We start from the raw sequence: 19,457 nt of genomic DNA, 5'->3' as shown, positions 1-19,457 counted from the left end.
GCGCACCAACAGGCAGTACGGGACGCGCGCTGGAAGCCGAGGAAACCGGAGCCCGAGCGCAGGGAGGGGCGCGCCCGCCAGTCCTGGGGGCCTGGGCCCGCCCCGGACCGCCAGGCTCCCTCGGGGCGGAGGTGCGGGGCCTCCCCGGAGCGCCGGGTTCCCCCTGCCACCCCATCCCCTTCCTGCCCTCGAGTTGGGCACTGTCCACCCGCCCCCCTGCGGGAACGTGCGGCTCTGGCAGAGGCTGCCCCCTGCGCCCGGCCCCTCCATCCACCTGCCGGGGCCGCGCCCCGGCCTAGGACGCGCTTATCTTCTAGACTAGCACAAGCGCTTCTCTGTGCCTCTTGGAGAAGCGAGTTTGTTACTAGTTGAGATTTGTGGTTGAACCAACCGCCCCATCCCACCCCCCTTCAGATAACCTGTTTGCAGGAAAATGGTTTTATTCTGGGGCTGGGAGTTGGGGGTGGGGGTGCAGGCCTGGGTAGTGGAATGTGAAGAATGGCAACCCTCTTTTCCCCACCTCTTTCTTTTTTCCTGAAACAGAAACAAAGTTCCTTCCTACAGTCTGGCCAGGAGCAATTTGGGGTCTGGGGGCAGACTGAGGGACATGGGGAGCAGAATCTGAGGCGAGCCAACTCCAGACTGCATCTGCAAGGCCTTGAATTCACTGAGGTTTCCACTTGCTCCTGGGACCCGGGGCTGGGAGGCTGGTGTTTTATCCAGGGTAACACTACAGTTCCTCTCTGGGGGTCTGCCCCACCCCGGGAAGGGTCATGGGTAACTACCCTATGGAGCCAGCCCCTAGATTGTGGCAGTCCTGCCCCTTTCCAGCAGGAGGCTTGGGGACTCGGTGGTCCTCCTCGGAGGATCTGGTTCCCCTCCCTCCACCCCAGCCCCGTCTTTGGATTAGGAAGGGAAAAGGATGGGAAGGCTGGAGAGGGCAGCTGCCCTCTGCCTCCCCGACTACGTGAGGGGCTGGGGCCGCCGAGTGCGCTTCGTCCGGCGGGTTGGGGCTGAGCCCACAAACTCAAACTGCTTCTGCCTCTCGGCGTGGTTGGGGAAGGGCAGCTGGCCCTGGTAGAGGCGCTTGATGAAGTGAGCCTCTCGCTGGTTCTGGCGGCTCCGGGAGGCCTGGCGGGGCCGCCCCTGCCGTGTGAAGGCCATGAACCAGCCCTCGTGCCGGGCGTTCTGGAAGGCCGTGTAGTTGTTCTCCAGCACAATCTCCGTGAACACACAGTCTTTGCTCTTCCCGCTGGGCTGCGAGAGAGAAGGAAGGAGAGGAGAGGAGATTGCCCACCCACCTGCCTGGGTCATCTGCCTCTTTGGCCTAGTTTGTAGGAAGGAGGAGCGAGCAGCAGGAGCTGTGAGCCCAAGGGACCCTACCTGGTGGATGCACCCCCTTGTTACAGACGCAACAGTGGGCAAAGGGGACATGTTTTGCTTGGAACCAGATCTGGAGCTATGCACAGGCTTGTCATTTGAAATTGTGTACCTTGAACAAACTATTTAACCGCTCTGAGCCTCAGTTTCCTGAGAAGTAGCATAAAGACCAGAGGCAGTGATGCTGCCCAGCAGGCACACAGAACATGAGGATGCTCATGCAGCCTGGGCCAGTGGTGCTGCTGGGTGGAGGGAGAGGAGGCAGCAAACAGTCTCTGACAGAAAAAAGGGGGCATATGTTTGCAGAGTGCCAACTACTCGTCAAGAACCTCGCAGCCACGCATTTGATTCTTATAGATGGCCTGGGGGCTCTGCCCATTTTTGCTGATGAGAAGCCTGAGGCTTGCCCAGAATAAGCAAACCAGAGGTTATTTGGTGAGCAAAAGTCAGAATTGGAAGCCAAGATTGACTGATTCCAAAGGAAATGGGATTCTCCCTCCACACAGAGCTGGGCCCACCATTGCAGAATGGTTACACTAGCAGGTGGTCAGCAGGGACCTCACGGGACTGAGGTGGGTGCATGGGGCTTCTTGTCTTGTTTCAGTGCCCAGACTCTCAACCCTGATCAGCCCTTAGGAATGAACACAGGGGCTGCAACATCATGTAGGGGCTGAAGTTTTTACTAATTGATGCTGGGACAATGTCCACTAAGTCAGAGCCAAGGACCCCAGGGAATGTGCCATTTCCCTTGGAGGGAAGGACTCCTTTAAATAGAGAAGTCAGAGAGTGGCTGAGGGGTGGGGTGGGAGTAGAATAAGGGAGAGTCCTGCCTTAGGTTCCTGCCTTCACCCAGATGTGTCAGACTCAGCAGAAGGGAGTGGGGTGCTGTGGGGCCCTGCATGCTCCCACCCTAGTAAGATTTATGCAGTCGTCTATTTTCCTGTCTCCCAGACCTCACCTTCCCGATGAGCTTGCCCCTCTTGTTCATACAGATGTATTTCTTGCTCTCTGCCCCCTTGATGCGCACCCGGCTGCCAAACGTGTCGGTCTCCACTATGAGCTTGGCTGTGATCAGGGGGAGGGGGAGAAAGACTGCCGTCCATCGGGGCTGCCGGCCCACGGGTGTGCCAGGGCTCCCCCGACCAGCTGGACCTCCAAACTTGGGTACGTGGGATGGGGAACGGTCCAGCCCTCAGCCCTCATGCCCAAGGGGACCTCCTCCCCGACACAGGGTTTGTGGATAGACCAGGAGGTCAGGCGGGGCAGGGCCAGGGGCCGGCTCTCACCGAACTTGTTGCCGTCCTCAGCAGTGGCGGAGACGCGGCGCCCGGTGACCTGCACGTGCTTGCCGCTGGTCCGGCTGTAGAGCTGGTACTCTCGGATCTGCCGCCTGCTCAGCTGGTCGGTCATGGCGCCCTGGTCCCTCACGTACTGGTTAAAATTAGGAGACGGGTGATTCTCCCCCTTTGCGGTTACCAAGGGAAAAATAGTGTCAATTTGCTTTGGGTGATGCCACCACTGGTCCAGCCAGGGGAGAAGGGTGAGGAGGCGTGTGGTGGGGGCAGAATGCTTGTCCTGCTGCAGTACAGTGTGCAGGGTGAGGTGGACATGTGGCCAAGGACTGGAGCAGAGGATGGCCATGACCTTTCCAAGCCCCTGGGGAGCCAGTCATGACCCCTTGGCTACATGTCCTGCCCTGGAGCCCAGGCTCAGGGGATGCCTATTGGTAGAGAACAGCCCTGGAGTCAGGACTCTGGGGGCTGGGAGGGACCCTTGAGATTATGGTGTCTAATTCCATGGTCCCTGGAGCAGGCCCACAGGGCCACACAGCTATCTGATGACAGAACCCCGGGCCCTGCCTCTCAGCTCAGTGTTTGTCCCCTTCCCAGGACTCCAGGGCTTTGGCTCCATTAGCGAGGACAGCCAGACTTCTCCTTGCTCCTCCCTACTGGCCTTGAAGGACCCCCTCCTCCCCAGCATGTATGCGCACACACACATTTACACACACACGCACACACACACACACTCCTCAGCAGCTAGTCTGTTAGTGCTTTGAGATAGGGTTGGGGAGAAATCCACTGGGGAGCATTATGGAAGCCTTCTCCCCAGGCTCCTGCAGGGCCCCCATCAGCATTTCTTTCCAGCACTAACGTGGAATCCTGAGCCTCCTGCCCATACTCCTGCTGCCTCTCCCGCTGGGTGCTCAGGGCCCTCAGAGAAGCCAGCCCTCTTCCTCCCTGCTCCAGGGGCCCGGCGGTCGTAGGTGGAGGCAGCGGCCGGGGGTGTTATCAGCAGGGCTGGCAGCGGGAGGCCAGGCTGCCTGCCTGTGCCACAATGTAACAGGGGAGGCTGGCGGCCGTGGGTGGCTTGGCAGGGAGGGGAGAAGAGCTGTTTCCACCCACTTGCTCTACAAAGCCAGGGTAAGTGCCTTCTCCAAGTTGCATCTCTTCTTACCCTCACCCCCACCCCCCAAACTCTTAAGGTGAGTGGGAGAGAAACAGCGTTTGTCTTCGCTCTCAGGGCAGAAACCAGATGACATTGCCCCAGCTGCTTGTGGGCAGTTCTAGAACATAAAATGCCCCTCGTTTTTATTTCTCTCTCCCCCTGGATCCCTTTCCTTGCCCCTGCCCCAAATCCCTAGTTTCAACTTTATCCCAGGCCCCATCCAAATCAGCTAGACCCTTTCAGCATCTGTCAGGGCCCCTTTGCCCTAGAGAGGGGGTGGGAAATGTCACCTTGGAGGAGGGTCGGTGAGGGAGCAGCTCCCTGAGGTTGAACGTGTAACCTGCTCAGGATTAACCCTTCCTACTTGTCACTGTTCATGTCCACCTCGGGCTCCCCCGGAGGCCAGGAGCGTGGCAGGAGACCAGCCTAAGACAGCAGTGTCTGCGGGACTCAGGGCAGCGGTGCCCGCTCGGCATCCCACCCGGGAAACGACCGAGGAGGGCATGTGGGATGGGGGAGCTGCCCGGCCTGCTCCTCACTGGCCTCCCTGCCAGCAGGTGGGGCCTGGCTGGCCCAGGACCCTCGGTGGGCTCTGGCCAGATTCCCCAGCCCCGAGCCTCCTGGCCCAGGTTCAGGCCCTCCGCCCTTCTTGGCCAGCAGCCTCTTTCTGGCTGCCTGTTCCAGGTCAGGAGCAGAGGGGGCCCCCCAAAGCCCCCTCCTCTCCTCGTCCCCCTTCAAGCCCTGCACAAAAGCCGCCCCACGCCCCCCCACAGCCCACAGCCCACAAGTCGCTCTCCCCGCGGGACCTTGCCTGTCCCTTTCATGTTCCCGCTGTGGGGGGACCTCCCCTTCCACCGCCGCAGACAGCTGCTTGTCAGACGGCCCCTCAAGCATGGCTGTGGTCCGGCCTGCCCGCCCCCCCTCGGAGGGGGTGAGGGGGCACTTCAAGGGGGGAAAGGACAGCTTTGCCACCTTCCCCAAGTCTTGAATGGGGCCTCAGCTGGGCCATAAACGCCCCAGCCAGCGGCACCATTGTGCTAATTCCCCTTCCAGAACAGGTTGGGCCCACCCCCAGCCCCCTCCCGGCCAGGCTGGGGGCTTTCTTCTTGCTCTCCCTGGATGTGTGAAGCAAAAGGCCTGGAACGGGGCTAGAGCAAAAGGGGGAAGGAAAAGGGGTGGGGGGAGTTGCCTCTCTCTCTCTCTCCCACCCCCCCACTGCTTCAAAGGCAGCCCCTTTCCCTCTCCCAGAGAAAAGGCATTTACCTTCAAAAAAAGTCCCCACTGGATGTGAAGAGAAACGGGCCTCTGGCCTGGGAAAGCCGAGCAATCTCTCCCCAGCGCGGTTCTGGACCAGTGCATTTTAATAGCTGCACTTTTATGGAGGATCACAAAAAAGGGACCGAGCCTTGCATAGGGGGTGAGGCTTGGGGTGGGAGGTGTGTGTGGGGGGCGGGGGGAGCAGAGAAGGACTGGCTTGGGGTGGGGGGAGTGTAGAGAAACAAACCCTAAATCCTGCCCCAGACAAACATTTTTGGGCTTGACCTCTTTGCCCTGTAGGTAGGGAGTCATCCTACCTTGGCTTGGCATTCTGAACGTGCCTGCCCAATGCACCCCCTCACCCAAAGTCCCCCCGGGGATGTCCATATTGGTGGGAGTGGGATGGTGAGTGGAATGGACAACTTTGTGGAGTTGGTGAGTGGGATGTTGAGTGGAAAGACAAGCCTCACCTGAGCAGTCACCACTACCCTCCTCCAAACATGCCCGGGCTCCGGTCCTCAAACCTGGGCTACCCCATGCCCTAAGCTTTCTGGGGGCACCCGCAGCAGAGGGATGGAGAAGCAGAAACCCCAGGGGAAGTAGAGAGGGAGGACTGCTCAACTGTCTGAGGTAAAAATCTCAGTCCACCCCACACTTGCCACAGCCCCTTTCCCTACTCCCCTTCGGCCCCACTGTCCACTTCACCCCAAAGGCTGACCCCTCTAAACCTCAGAGCCTCCCAGATGTGAGCAGAGGCCAGAACCTGCCTCTGTCTACTCCAAAAGCAGACTGCTCCCCGCCCCCCACTGGGTGGAGTGGGAGAGAAGGGGGAAAGCAAGTGGGGGAGCGCCTGCCTACCTGAGTTTGACAGCAGAGAATCAATAGCTGCAAGCACCTGTGGGGGGGCGGGGGGGAAGCAGACACAGGTGAGTGTGCCCGCTGCCAGCACCGGGTGCGCGCACGCCCACGCCCACACTCCCTGCCCGCCCAGCAGCCCTTGTGGGCAGCCCAGTCCCAGCGAGATTAGGTCTGTCCCAAGGCTGGAAATGGCAACAAAACTCAAGTCAGCAATGCAACACACTTACAGAGTGAGGTTTGGCAGCAGGCGGGTGGCTCCCATCGCTGGAGAGATCTCCCCCCTGCCCCCAAACTCAGGAGCAGATGTGGGCAGTCCCCAGGGGTAGAGTCCCAGAGAAGCCAAGGTCTCTTCTAGCCACAGGTTTTCAGGGGGGAGAGGAGGAGAGAGAGGGGAGGAGGAGAAGGAGAAATGAAAGGGGGGAGGAGGGGGAAAAGGAGGGGAGGAGGGAGTAATTGGGAGAGCTGAGGTGTGAGGTGTCCACCTTCCCATCCAGTGAGACAGCGGCGGGGACGCCGGCGGGGGCTTGCGTGCACTCTTGCCCTCTGGCCGGGCTACCCGAGCCCAGAGGATGGAGCCGCGGGGGCTGTCTGGACACAGAGGCTGGTCCTCGCGGGCTCTCGCATTATTCCTGGCCCTCAGGGACCTGCACTCGGGGGGCCTGGCAGGCAGGAGGAAGAGAGGGCCCTTCCTCCCCTCTGAGGGGCAGCTTCACCCGCCCTCCAGGCTTGGCGCCCCATCTTTCTCCCCAAGAGTGAGCCGCAGGCAGGGATGGAGTCGTGGCTTATGGCTCTGGGGGTGGAAATTCCCAGAAGCAGCCTTAAAAGGAGGAGCCTCCCTCTGGGGGGGCAGGGGTGGGCTTGGCTAGGAGCTGGTGGCCTCCACTGTCTCCCTTGCCCCCCTCTCCTCTGTCTGGCCACCGGGAAAGAGGGGTTAACCTGACCTAACCTGCAGCAAATAGTGGGCGCTACAGATTGGGGGCAAGACGTGGGGAGGAAGGTGAAGCTGGGTGTTGGGGAAGGACCCCCACGGAGACTCAGAGAAGAGTTGGGTGTGCTGGCGCGAGCCATGTTTCCCTGGGGCTCGGCAGTCTCCTCTGAGAAATGGAGACAGCGGTGCCCTCAGAGTGGCTGATGCCCGAAGGAGACAACCACACTCAGCAGACGTCGAAAGGTGTAATATATTCGTGGGCTGAGATCCCGGCCCGCCCGCCAGCGCCCAGGCAGCCGGCTGTCCTGAGAGCTTCTCAGAGCTGGGGGTAGCTCAGGATCTCTCTCCCCTTGTCCCCCAACAGCTGCCTCAGATGAAATGTCCCCCAGGCTCTCCCCATGACCCCCGATTCCCACACTTCTCTGTGCCATGAGGGTTACTACCCTGCTGGGCAGATGAGGAAACTGAGGCACATTGGTAGGTAATCTGCTCACAATCATCTGGCTAGTAAATGGAGTGACCAGGGTTCCAAAATCCATGCTCTGTTTACTCCCCATGAGTGCCTTGGATTGGGTGTCGAGCTTTCCACCATGTCCATGTCCTCCCGGGCCCCGGAACAGCCTTGCAGGGGCTGAAGAAGCTTTACTGGAGTTGCTGGAATAAAGGCCGGAGCCAAGGTCCTGGAAATGGGTGGCCAAGGGGCTTGAAGCTGTTAGCTCCCTATAGGAAGGTGGAGAGTGGTGACCCGAGAAAGGGGCTAGAACTTAGGGGGTGTCTCCATGGGCAGCCCCTGGGTCTGAGGAAGTGGAGTTCACACCTCTGCTCTGGGCACCCCCAGGATGGGAAGGAAAGGGGAAATGCTGGATGTGGGTTTATTTACCTAAAAAGATGACTGGCAGGGTGGAATTCTCACCTCTAGGGCTCCTTCTCACCTTCCTGAGCTAGATCAATCCACAAAGTTGTCTGTCACCCCCCACCCCCTCCCCACCCCCAGTACAGACAAACAGGCACAGGCACCTCCAGGCCCTGTCCAGCCCAGGCACTGGGGTGCTTCCCAGCTCTGCCCTCCCCAAGTGCAAAGGGCCAGGCAGATACCGATGACCAGACTGAGTTGGTTGGGGGGGGGGGTGTGTGTGCGGTGATAGCCTAGGCCCTGGAAAACTGGGGGAGTTCATGGGAATTAAACTCAAGAAATGTCAAAACTGGAACGGATCTTAGAGACTCATCATTGAGTTCAACCTCCTTATTCCACTGGTGAGACCCAGAGAAAACAAATGACTTGTCACTGCAAGGCTAGGACCAGCTATCGGGTGTTCAGACTCCCAGCCCAGTGCTCGCTGTTCTCCAAACCCATTCGGTCCCTCCCACCTCTCTGCTTCTGCTCACCATGCTCCCTCTGCTTCGGCTTCCAGTCCCCAGGTTCTTCCCATCATTTCAAGCCCATTTTAAACTTTGCCTCTTCCAAAGAGACTTCTGTGAATCCACCTCCACCTCTTTGATGTGATTGGTTCTGGCTCTGGCTTTATCATCTGGGAAACCTCGGACCTCATGCCCACATCCGCACTAGCTCTCAGCCACCAGGTAGGGTATTAAAAACTACCTTTCCTGACCTCAATCCTAGGGGGTTAGGGGACCACCAAAGAAGTGAGCAGAGCAGAGACACATGGAGGAGATAGCTCAGGCCTTAGGGTTCCTGGGTGGTGTCGACTGGGAGGTAGGAAAGCAACAGGGAGAGCAGGTAAGGGGAGTCCACCTAGAGCTGCCTGGGCTCGCTGACTGGTGGGCTGGTGGAGTCTCTAAGGCCTCTGAGCCCGAGGACCTTGTTCCCTCCAGTGGGGGAAGAGCCTGCTGTCACTGCCAGCCCCCAGCCCAGCCTGGATCTCCGTGGTAGCAGGTGCCATAGCCCAGCTCCACCTTGGGGCTCGGGCAGGCGCTGGGGCCAGGGGGCTCTGCGGCATGGTTGGGTGGCCTGTTTTATGGGTGACATATCTCCTGCCCCTAGTCTCTCCCCATGCTGTACCTGCAGGCTTTCTGACTCATTTTGCAATTTTGCTCCCAGGGGAGGCCAGCAGTGGCTCCCAGGTGGGAAACAGCATGGAGAGTGTTTGAGGTCTGCACTCTGGATTTTATCCTTCTCCTCGTGCTGGCCCTGGTACTTGGAGGAGGTTTGACTCAGGGCAAGTCCCTTCACTTCTCTGGTCTCAGCTTCCCAATTTATGAAAAGGAAATGATGTCACCACTGATGCTGTCAAAACTACCACAAGTGCCAGCTGAGGTAAGGGACACTCATTGAAAAGTATCAAGTGGCACAAGAATGGGGGAAGGGGTCAGAGACCCTATTATGTGGTTTGTCTTCAGTTTACCTAACCCTTGAATTTCTCCCTTTTCTGGAGGGGTGTGTGTGTGGGAGAGAGAAGGGTAGAGTTCATTAACATTTATCGAGGGGTGGCAGGAGGTGATAAGGCCAGTGAGAAGTGGTCTGGGCTGCTGTGGTTACTCTTCACGGCCTTAGTGCCAAGTTCAACACCCCTCAGCTGGGACTGCTTCACACCTGCTCCTCCTAACAGCCCAGCTGGAACCAAAACAGAGCCCACCTGCAGACCTGCCACTTGTCACCACCTGCTTTGGCCCTCCCCACCCCAGCCCAGCCTTTTCATGTTGAAAAACAGAAGGGCTGGGGGAAGGGCAAAGGGCCATCCTAGCAGTGGGGGCAGACCCCCGTTTCTGGGGTTTATCCCTACTGCCTGCCTTCAGATCAAAATGGAATTATCAATGGTTTTTCTGTCGGTTGCAGATCTGTGGCCGAATCAAAGACCTGAGTCCCTTGGTTGTATGGCTGGAACCATGTTTTGTAAATACCACCTGCCCAACTGAAGACAGACCTGGGCTTAAGTCCTTTGTCACTCTCTGGGTGACCTGAGGTCAGTGGCTTGCTCTCATTTATTAGCAAGCCGGGACCATGCCCACATCTGTCTCCCAAGGTGTAGAAAATGAACAGCAAGAACACTATCCCTGCCTTTCTCTACCTCCTCTGTCTATGGCATCAAGAGAAGCTAAAGATGAATGGGAAGCCCAAAGCTTGGTTGCAACCTTCCCATGCAGGTGCTCAAAGGCCTCCTGCCTCCTGAGACCCATACCTGGGGGACATAGGGTTTATGGAAAGAGGACCAGCCCCCCATTAGCCCACTCCAGGCCTGGCCAGTGGGGATGCTGGGGCGGGGCGGGGGAAAGCCAGCAAGTATAACCCCGGGCAACCCTGGTTCCAGAGCTGCCTCTGCAGGCCTGGGAGAGGGCAGGAGGCCAGAGTTATGCATGGGTTTTGGCTCAACCCCAACACTTGACTAAGTTCAACTCCTACTCCTGTTCAATGGGCATGTGGGGCTGAGCTCCTCTGTAAAGCCTGTTTTGTCTATTCCACCTGGAAGGGCTTCCTTGAAGGTTTAGGCCTCTGGCCTCCTGCCTAACACTGATCTCTCTGCAAATGTGAATGTCTGTCGAGCAAGAGCTCATCCCTAAGAATGTAAGCCTGGGAGCGCAGGCGCTAGTGCTGTGCCTCCGAAGGTTCAAAAGATCCTCTGTGCATCTTCCGTGACCAGGACGAGGGGAGATGTCCTTCAGGCTGGCTCCCTAGGGCTCAGGCCTTCCTGGTAGGGCAGCACCTGTGTCCACACACTCTGTACCTGTAAAGCTGGGTCCCGCCAGAAGGGGTGGGTCAGGAGGACCCAGCATCCTTAGTTCCCTCCCTCAGGCCAGGTCCTGCTACATAGCTCAGCAGAGGGTAGAAAGCTGAAGATGGGCACGGGGCTAAGATGCTTGGTTCCTCCTTCAAAGCTGTGGGCTGGGGGTGCCAGGAGAAGAGAGGAAGATAAAAGGGCAGAGCAGGACACACTTGGGGGCTGGTTGGGACCCAGCAGCTTCGGGTTGGGGTTGGGTGGGGGATGGGCTTGGGGTTGGGGGCAGATCCAGGGAGTGCTGGTGCACAGCTGCCCTCTGCTGGGCAGATGGGCTCACTGCATCTGGCAAGGAGGGCAGCTCCAGGGACAAGGAGGAGAAAACAAGGTCCTGATACAGCAAACTTTATTGTGCCCTTGAAGTCTGGGCTCTTCTCCTGCTAAAACTGGAGAGTCAGGGGTGACAGGCTCTTCCTGTAGACTCAGAGATGGAGGAGGACCGGGGTGGGGGCACCCTGCACCCACAGCACCCCCCAAGAGGGCCCATCTTGCATGGTGGTCTACTGGCCCACCCCCTCCGTTGCCGCTGCCAGTCCACTCCTCATTTCTTGGATTTCAGTTTTTTAGATCTGATTGTGGGTCTGGCCTACGGAGAGAAGGAAGGGCTTGAATTTCCCACTCCCTGCCCCATGCTGGGCCCCCTCACCAAAGACCTCCGTGGTTCCCCCAGCAGGACAAAGGAGGACAAGCCCCTTCTTAACGTTTCCTTCCCAGTACTCACCTTTAGCCCAGGGCTCTTGTCTTTAAGACTGGATCTGGAATGGGGGGGGCAGGGGTGTCATGGGATAGGGGTGGGAGGGAGAGAGCTCAGCTGGGTGCCCAGGAGCCCTGGCCTGCCCTGGACAGCTCTGGGAAGCAGCTCTGGGTACCAGAGAGGGATGGCAGCCACCGATCTCCTGCTACACCAGATACCCCCTGGGGCCACCCTGCCTCACTTTTTAAACAAGGTGTTTTTTTGTTCTTCGGTTTCCTCTTGTTTTCTTTTATTTATCCCAAATATGTCATATTTATTATAAAAGTAATGACTGTGCAAATCTAGTAAAAAGACAAGAGAATAAGTTACTTATAATTTTTTTTACTTGCCACCAAAATTAACATTTTGGTGTATATCCTGTCAGAGTTTTGTTTTGTTTTAAGGTCAAACTTCTGAAAACATGTGAAACTAAATGTAAACGATTTGATAGCTTATTCTTTGAACTCTACAAACCCTTCCCAGATTGCTGTAGCCTCCCTAAACATTATATGGCATTCCATTGAGAAGATACGGCGTAATCAACTATTATACTGGACATGTAGATTGCTTCCATGTTTACTATGATTTGAATAATGCAGTGAAACTTCCTAGTGCACATACCACCGCCCTCCGTATTTTAGATGGGAATCTTCGGAGGATATTGCCAGAAGTGGAATTAGGTCAGAAGATAAGAACACTTTAATGTTTTTCAAAAATGGTGTGCCAACCCACAGTGCATCATATCCATATGCCTGTGTGTACCTACACGTCCACACACATATGTGCATACTTGTACACACGCCAGCTGCACCACACCCTTTCTAGCATTATATACCTCAGCTAAAAGGTTTGGGCTAATTTAATAGATGGAAAGAGATACCTCACCGCCTCTTCTTCTTTTTCCAGCTTTTTTTTCTAGGAACCAAAAACAAGAGTTACTAGGAGAGTCAGGGTGAGGTCCCCGGGCCAGGACAGACCGCAGGGCCCACGGTTTCCTCAACCGGGCCCCCAGGAGGACGGGGGCCAGCCTGCGGCCTTGGTGCATCCTGCACACTCTACTTGGGAGGCCTGGCCCCGGCTTCTGGTGCCCAGTTCCTCTGAGGCACCTCTGGAGGGTCGCATGCCACGCAGCCAGCCGCATCCCTCTCCCCACCTTGGCAACGCTTGTCCGCTTCTGGGGTGCCAGTCTCTTTACTTGCTTAACAGGAGACTCCTCCTCCAGGGACACCTCTTCCTCATCATCGTCATCTTCCTCCTCCTCCTCCTCTACTTCCTCCTCCTCCTCCTCCTCCCAGGGCAGGTCTGCAGCATCTATGGTGACAGGGGAAAGCCGGGGGGCAGGGGCAGAGCATCAGAGCTCCAGGGTCTGTGCCCACTTCTGCTTCACCGCTGTTCTGCTCCAAGTGTTACCCTAGTGGAATCTTATGTGTGAGTTGAACACGTTCACCCACCCACCTCCCGTAAGAGGCCCTGGTGGCACTCCTGACAGAGTGCAGGCTAGGGCGGAGGGGGGCTTGGGGTGGTAGGAAGGGCAGGGGAAATTGCTCGCGCGATGGGGAAGGGGTCAGCGACTGCTCTGGCTGGGTAGGGGGAGCATTCAGACTGGGATGCAGCAGAAGACAAAGCTGAAGGAGGGAGGATTGTGGGGGGCTGGGAGTGGAGGGAGATGGTAGGGGAGAGCCTAGAACAGGCAGCTAGAGCACTTCTACCTTATCCTGAGAGTACCACAGGATTTGGGCAGGAGAGTACCCTGATGAAAGAGGCACAACTGTACAGAGAAGAAGGCCAGTTAAAGGGCACCTCAATGTCACACCAATTGGCTATGGTCCACTTCACTACTACAGCTGTGTACTTAGCAGCAGCTAACATTATAAGTGTTCACTGGCACTAGGCATTATGCTGAGTGCTTTTCCTGCATGGTGCATTTATTCCTCCCAAAAAGTTTGAAGATGAAACCAGGTATCCCCACCTCCGTTGTTACAGATGAGGCAGCCAAGGCCCAGGGAGAGGACGTGCAGAGAGGTACAGGACAACGGGGGCTACGGCCCTTGCCCACAGCCTTCCAGTCCAGACGACTGGCAGTTATGGTGCCTTTGGGGATTTTCTCCAATAATTCAGGAATTCCTCAAGTGTTTGAATACTTGTCATGCCCTCAGCCCCGTGCAAGTCACTGTGCCCTTGGACTTTTCCGCACCTCAAAGCTCAGACTTACCATAGCATTCCTGGCCGCTGAGGAACACGGGTCCAGAGCCAGCCCGGAGCTGGAAGGTGATGGGAGGAGAAAGCTCCAGCCCCGTTATGGCCACCTGCACAGGGAGGGGGTGTGGGGGCGGGAACGGAGGGAAGGCAGGTCTCAGGCCTGGCACTGGCTGGAGGTGGCCTCCAGCAGGTATGTCCCGAGTGTATGTCCCCCAAGCACACACACTTGGCATGTCCTCTGGACACTCCTAGCCTTCTCGGCCACCCTGAGCCCTCCTGCTGAGGTGGGTGCTATAGAAGAATGAGATTTGATGATCTCATGCTAAGATGAGAATGGGCTCCTAAGCCTGCGCAGCTGCTGAACAGAGGCGTCTAGTCAAATGAGAGAAGCAGTTACAAAGTTGTATGTATCCGGCATACAATATATGCCAAACAATATGTAAATATACATATGAATAAGGGTTATAAATGTGATAAAGCACTAACCATAAATGTCAGTGGATAGCATGGTATTTATTTTCTCTAAACCTTTCCAAACTTTCCAATTTCCCAGGAAAAGGACAATGTACTTTATATATGTTGAGCTCCTACCATATCTCAGGCTAAGTGTTTACCTGCCATATCTCATTTAAATCCTCACACCAAGTCCAGGAAGCAGGAACTACTACTTTACAGAGGAGGAACATGAAGCTTAGAGAGATTAACGCAGTGCTTCTGGTCCAGCCATGAAGCAGATAAGTGAAAACTGAAATTCGGCAGCTATAAAGACCTATAGATGTTGGATAAAATGTAATTCAATGTTTTTACTGCACAAATGAACTAGGGATATAGAAAGAGGAGCTCCTGGGTGTCAGAAACGAAGAATAGCACGTGTAAGAGCTGATGTGGTAGCACTCCAAAGGGAAAATGGACTGAAAACAACAAGGGGTTTGGGTTTTAATACTCATGCAAGGACTCAAGAGAAGGGAAGAATTGTAACTGGGCCTACTGAATAAAGGCTAGAACCTTCTAAGGGTTGTACCCTCAGTAAAAACCCCAGGGTATGTGTTGAGAAGGGACTAAAAAACAAAGCCAAAACTAACCAACTAACCAACCAACCAAAGAAACAAACAAAACTACCCACCATCCAAGGAAGATTAGAAGAGATCATAAGTGGAAATAAAATAAATCTCCTGTTAGAAATTAAAAACCCATGCCTCATAAAAAAACAAAAACCAAAACCAAAACCATGTTACCTTTCACTTTTATGAAATCTAAATTTACTTGGTAGGTACTGCCAAGTCAAGAAGTTTGCATAAAATTAATACCAGTCTTGTGTTTTTCCCGGGGCAAGCAGCAGAAGGAAACACAAAATCACTTTGTTGGGACACTCCCCAAACCCAGGCCATATAGGATTCTTTCAGAAAAACTCATTGAAGATGAGTTCATCATCAAAAAATCACAGAGCACACAACAAACAATCCTGCTAGAGTCAGCAAAACAAACAAAATGACGGTAGACAAGCACAACCAAGAATTCCAGATAAGAGAATAGAATAAAAATCTAAAAAAATGAAATGTTTCATTAAAACCAAACAAATACAAAAGTAGGAATCAGAACCATAAGAACAAGACCTATGAGAAAACAGATTTTCAAAAGAATCCAATGCAGCTTCTGGTAATGAAAAATAAAGCAGGGAGATAAAAGGAACAAATGGTTAAAAAGCAGAATAAACCAGAATGAAGACACTGGAATAGTGATGTGAAGAGATTACCTAGTATGCAGCACAGAGGAAGATAAAAAATATGGAAAAAAGGCCAAGACATGGATAGAATGAGAAGATCCAACATGTCTCTAATCAAGGTAATGACAGGAGAGAACGGAAGAAAGTCAGTAGTCAAAATGATAACAACCAAAAGTTTTCCATCAACGATCAAAGATACAATTCAGGAAACTTAAGTACTGAACAGATAAGTAAAAATAAATCCACAACTGAATATATTGTGGCGAAACTGTAGATAACAAAAACAAAGAGAATATCTTAACATAAACCAGAGAGTAAGGAGATTTCTAAATAAAGAATAGTCAAAAAGACTGAGATTTCAATAGCAACATCAGAAACCAGAAAAAAAGAATAATATCTTCAAAGTTTTGAAGGAAACTGTCTTAGCAGAATTTGTATATACAGCCAAACTATCATGAAGGAATGAGGGTAAAATAAAGACATTTCCAGGCAAAACCTAAGTAAATTTACTACTTCTAGCCCTATTAAAGGATGTTTCAAAAAGACGGAAATTGAGAAGGAAAAAGTTGGATTCAAGAAGAAGTGGTGAGAACCTAAGATGGCGGCTAGGTGAGACAGGGCAAAAAAACACCTCCATGAAAAATACTAGATAAAAACCAGAAAGTGACCCAGAACACCACTGCCAGCAATGCACCAGCTGGACAAGGTCTGCTAAATCCACAGGGAACGTGCAGTTGGTGAAACCAGGAACCTGCATTCTGAAATGAGTGAGTGAGTCGGCTGAAAGTCCCACGGCCGTGCTGTGGTGTGGGGAAACAGTGGGCTGGCATTTGGAGAAGGACTAGTTCTTTAAAAAAGAAAAGCCTGGGAGTGGCTGCAGATATGACAGGGAGAGTCGCACAGTGAAGCATGGCGGGAGCAGGCTGGACTAACGCCTCGATGTCTGGCATGGAGGATACCCCTTTCCACACCTACTGCTGATTGTCTCGAGACCAGAGGAGCAGAGGGGAGCCAAAAGGAAAAAAAAAACTGCATTGCTTGCAGCCATCTCCCCGGCGGGCAGAAGATGCTCCTGCCCGGGGCCAGACCCACAGCCCAGAGCCGCACCAAGAAACCCAGTGTGATAGGGAATCTTTCCCGCAGCACTACACACAAGCCACAATATCAGCTGTGGACAGTGGCCTTTAATACACCCACAGCTGATTGTCCCGGAGCTGGGAGGGCAGAGCTGTTCAAAAAGGGGGAAGTTAATGTGTCCCATTCAACCATCTTTGAAGAGGGCTGGGAGCGCCCCTGCATGGCCCGGCGGCCCAGGGCTTCCCTGGTGGGCCGGCGCGCACTAGTGACGTGGCACAGCCCTCCCTCAGCAGAGCACAGCTGGGAAGGGGGAACCACTTGGAAATCCCAGGAACCCTAAGCGAATACCAAAGACTTGTGGGTCAGCGGCAGAGACAATCGGTGGAAAGACTGAAATGAAGGCTTGGGCTCTGGCAACAGCCTTAAATCTCTGGGAACACCTGGGAGGTTTGATTATTAAAGCTGCCCTGCCTGCCTAACCACCCAGACACACGCCCCACATTCAGGGCGGACAGCACCAGCTACACACCCAAACTTGGTGAACCAATTGGACTACACAAGAATCAGACCCCCACACACCACAAAGACAAAGTTGGGGAGAACTGACTTGAGGGGAATAGGTGACTCACGGACGCCATCTGCTGGTTAGTTTGAGAAAGTGTACGCCACCAAGCTGCAGTTCTGTCAAATTAGGGAGCAAGTAAAGCAAATGCCAAGAGGCCAAACACAACAGAAAATCTTAAAGCATATGATAAAACCAGACAATATGGAGAACCCAAACCAAAACACCCAAATCAAAATATCAGAAGACACACAGTACTTGGCACAATTAATCAAAGAATTACAGACAGGCAACAAGAGCATGGCTCAGGATATAAAGGACATGAAGAAGAGCATGGCACAGGATAAAAAGGACATAAAGAAGACCCTAGAAGAGCATAAAGAAGAAAATGCAAGAGTAAATAAAAAAATAGAAGATCTTATGGAAATAAAAGAAACTGTTGGCCAAATTAAAAAGACTCTGGATACTCATAATACAAGATTAAAGGGGGGGGGGGGCGGGGCAAGATGGCAGACTGGTGAGCTGTATGTTTTAGTTACTCCTCCAGGAAAGTAGGTAAAAAGCCAGGAACTGCGTGGACTGGACACCACAGAGCAATCTGTCTTTGGGCATACTTCATACAACACTCATGAAAACGTGGAACTGCTGAGATCAGCGAAATCTGTAAGTTTTTGCGGCCAGGGGACCCGCGCCCCTCCCTGCCAGGCTCAGTCCCGGGGGAGGAGGGGCTGTCAGCTCCGGGAAGGAGAAGGGAGAATTGCAGTGGCTGCTCTTACCGGAAACTCATTCTACTGATTCAAACTCCAACCATAGATAGACTGAGGCCAGACACCAGAGACTCTGAGAGCAGCCAGCCCAGCAGAGAGGAGACAGGCATAGAAAAAAAACAACACGAAAAACTCCAAAATAAAAGCAGAGGATTTTTGGAGTTCTGGTGAACACAGAAAGGGGAAGGGCGGAGATCAGGCCTTGAGGCGCATATGCAAATCCCGAAGCAAGGCTGATCTCTCTGCCCTGGGCACCTTTCCTTAATGGCCCTGGTTGCTTTGTCTATTAGCATTTCAATAACCCATTAGATCTCTGAGGAGGGCCGTTTTTTTTTTGTTTTTTTTTTTTAAATCCTTTTTGCTTTTTCTAAAACAATTACTCTAAGAAGCTCAATACAGAAAGCTTCAAAGAATTGAAATTTGGGCACGTCAAGTCAAGAGCAGAACTAAGAGAGCTCTGAGACAAAAGGCAATAATCCAGTGGCTGAGAAAATTCACAAAACAACACAACTTCCCAAGAAAAGGGGGGTGTCCGCTCACAGCCACCATCCTGGTGGACAGGAAACACTCCTGCCCATCGCCAGCCCCATAGCCCAGAGCTGCCCCAGACAACCCAGTGTGACGGAAGTGCTTCAAATAACAGGCACACACCACAAAACTGGGCGTGGACATTAGCCTTCCCTGCAACCTCAGCTGAATGTCCCAGAGCTGGGAAGGGGGAGCAGTGTGAATTAACAGAGCCCCATTCAGCCATCATTTGAGCAGACTGGGAGCCTCCCAACACAGCCCAGCAGCCCAGAACTGCCCTGGGGGGACGGCACTCACCTGCGACATAGCACAGTCATCCCTCAACAGAGGACCCGGGGTGCACAGCCTGGAAGAGGGGCCCACTTGCAAGTCTCAGGAGCCATACGCCAATACCAAAGACTTGTGGGTCAGTGGCAGAGACAAACTGTGGCAGGACTGAACTGAAGGATTAGACTATTGCAGTAGCTTTAAAACTCTAGGATCATCAGGGAGATTTGATTGTTAGGGCCACCCCCCCTCCCCGACTGCCCAGAAACACGCCCCACATACAGGGCAGGCAACACCAACTACACACGCAAGCTTGGGACACCAATTGGGCCCCACAAGACTCACTCCCCCACTCACCAAAAAGGCTAAGCAGGGGAGATCTGGCTTGTGGAGAACAGGTGGCTCGTGGACGCCACCTGCTGGTTAGTTAGAGAAAGTGTACTCCACGAAGCTGTAGATCTGATAAATTAGAGATAAGGACTTCAACTGGTCTACAAACCCTAAAAGAACCCTATCAAGGTCAGCAAATGCCACGAGGCCAAAAACAACAGAAAATTATAAGCATATGAAAAAACCAGACGATATGGATAACCCAAGCCCAAGCACCCAAATCAAAAGACCAGAAGAGACACACCTAGAGCAGCTACTCAAAGAACTAAAGATGAACAATGAGACCCTAGTACGGGATATGAAGGAAATCAAGAAGACCCTAGAAGAGCATAAAGAAGACATTGCAAGACTAAATAAAAAAATGGATGATCTTATGGAAATTAAAGAAACTGTTGACCAAATTAAAAAGATTCTGGACACTCATAGTACAAGACTAGAGGAAGTTGAACAACGAATCAGTGACCTGGAAGATGACAGAATGGAAAATGAAAACATAAAAGAAAGAATGGGGAAAAAAATTGAAAAACTCGAAATGGACCTCAGGGATATGATAGATAATATGAAACGTCCGAATATAAGACTCATTGGTGTCCCAGAAGGGGAAGAAAAGGG

General features: G+C 53.6%; 2 protein-coding genes across 8 annotated transcripts in view; both read right to left on the bottom strand.

Moving 5' to 3' along the window:
• Positions 1-432: 432 nt before the first annotated feature.
• On the bottom strand, positions 433-6,659 carry FGF17 (fibroblast growth factor 17). 2 transcript variants are annotated; one of them, XM_037813125.1, is made up of 5 exons: positions 6,168-6,659; positions 5,941-5,977; positions 2,667-2,844; positions 2,339-2,445; positions 433-1,257 (listed from the first exon to the last, which is right to left on the bottom strand). In XM_037813125.1, the coding sequence occupies exons 1-5, from the start codon at positions 6,428-6,430 to the stop codon at positions 964-966; spliced, it is 879 nt and encodes a 292-aa protein (XP_037669053.1). In that variant the 5' UTR covers positions 6,431-6,659; the 3' UTR covers positions 433-963. The 2 variants fall into 2 exon arrangements, with proteins under 2 accessions (XP_037669053.1, XP_037669054.1); XM_037813126.1 differs by having other exon boundaries at positions 2,667-2,811.
• A 4,283-nt stretch (positions 6,660-10,942) lies between these two features.
• The window catches only part of NPM2 (nucleophosmin/nucleoplasmin 2), a 28,056-nt gene continuing 19,541 nt past the window's right edge, over positions 10,943-19,457 (bottom strand). For 2 of the 6 annotated variants that reach the window (XM_037813102.1, XM_037813103.1), the window contains 2 exons: positions 13,545-13,638; positions 11,221-12,643 (listed from right to left, as the gene is read on the bottom strand). In XM_037813102.1, coding sequence (XP_037669030.1) covers positions 12,192-12,643; positions 13,545-13,638 — 546 coding nt within the window. In that variant the 3' untranslated portion in view covers positions 11,221-12,191. Of the gene's footprint in view, positions 12,644-13,544; positions 13,639-19,457 lie in introns of all 6 variants that reach the window. The other 4 variants (XM_037813106.1, XM_037813104.1, XM_037813105.1 and 1 more) reach the window with 4 other exon arrangements.

This window comes from Choloepus didactylus, chromosome 20 (genome assembly GCF_015220235.1).
Source record: "Choloepus didactylus isolate mChoDid1 chromosome 20, mChoDid1.pri, whole genome shotgun sequence".
NCBI lineage: Eukaryota > Metazoa > Chordata > Mammalia > Pilosa > Megalonychidae > Choloepus > Choloepus didactylus.
This window is presented reverse-complemented; position numbering and strand designations above follow the sequence as displayed.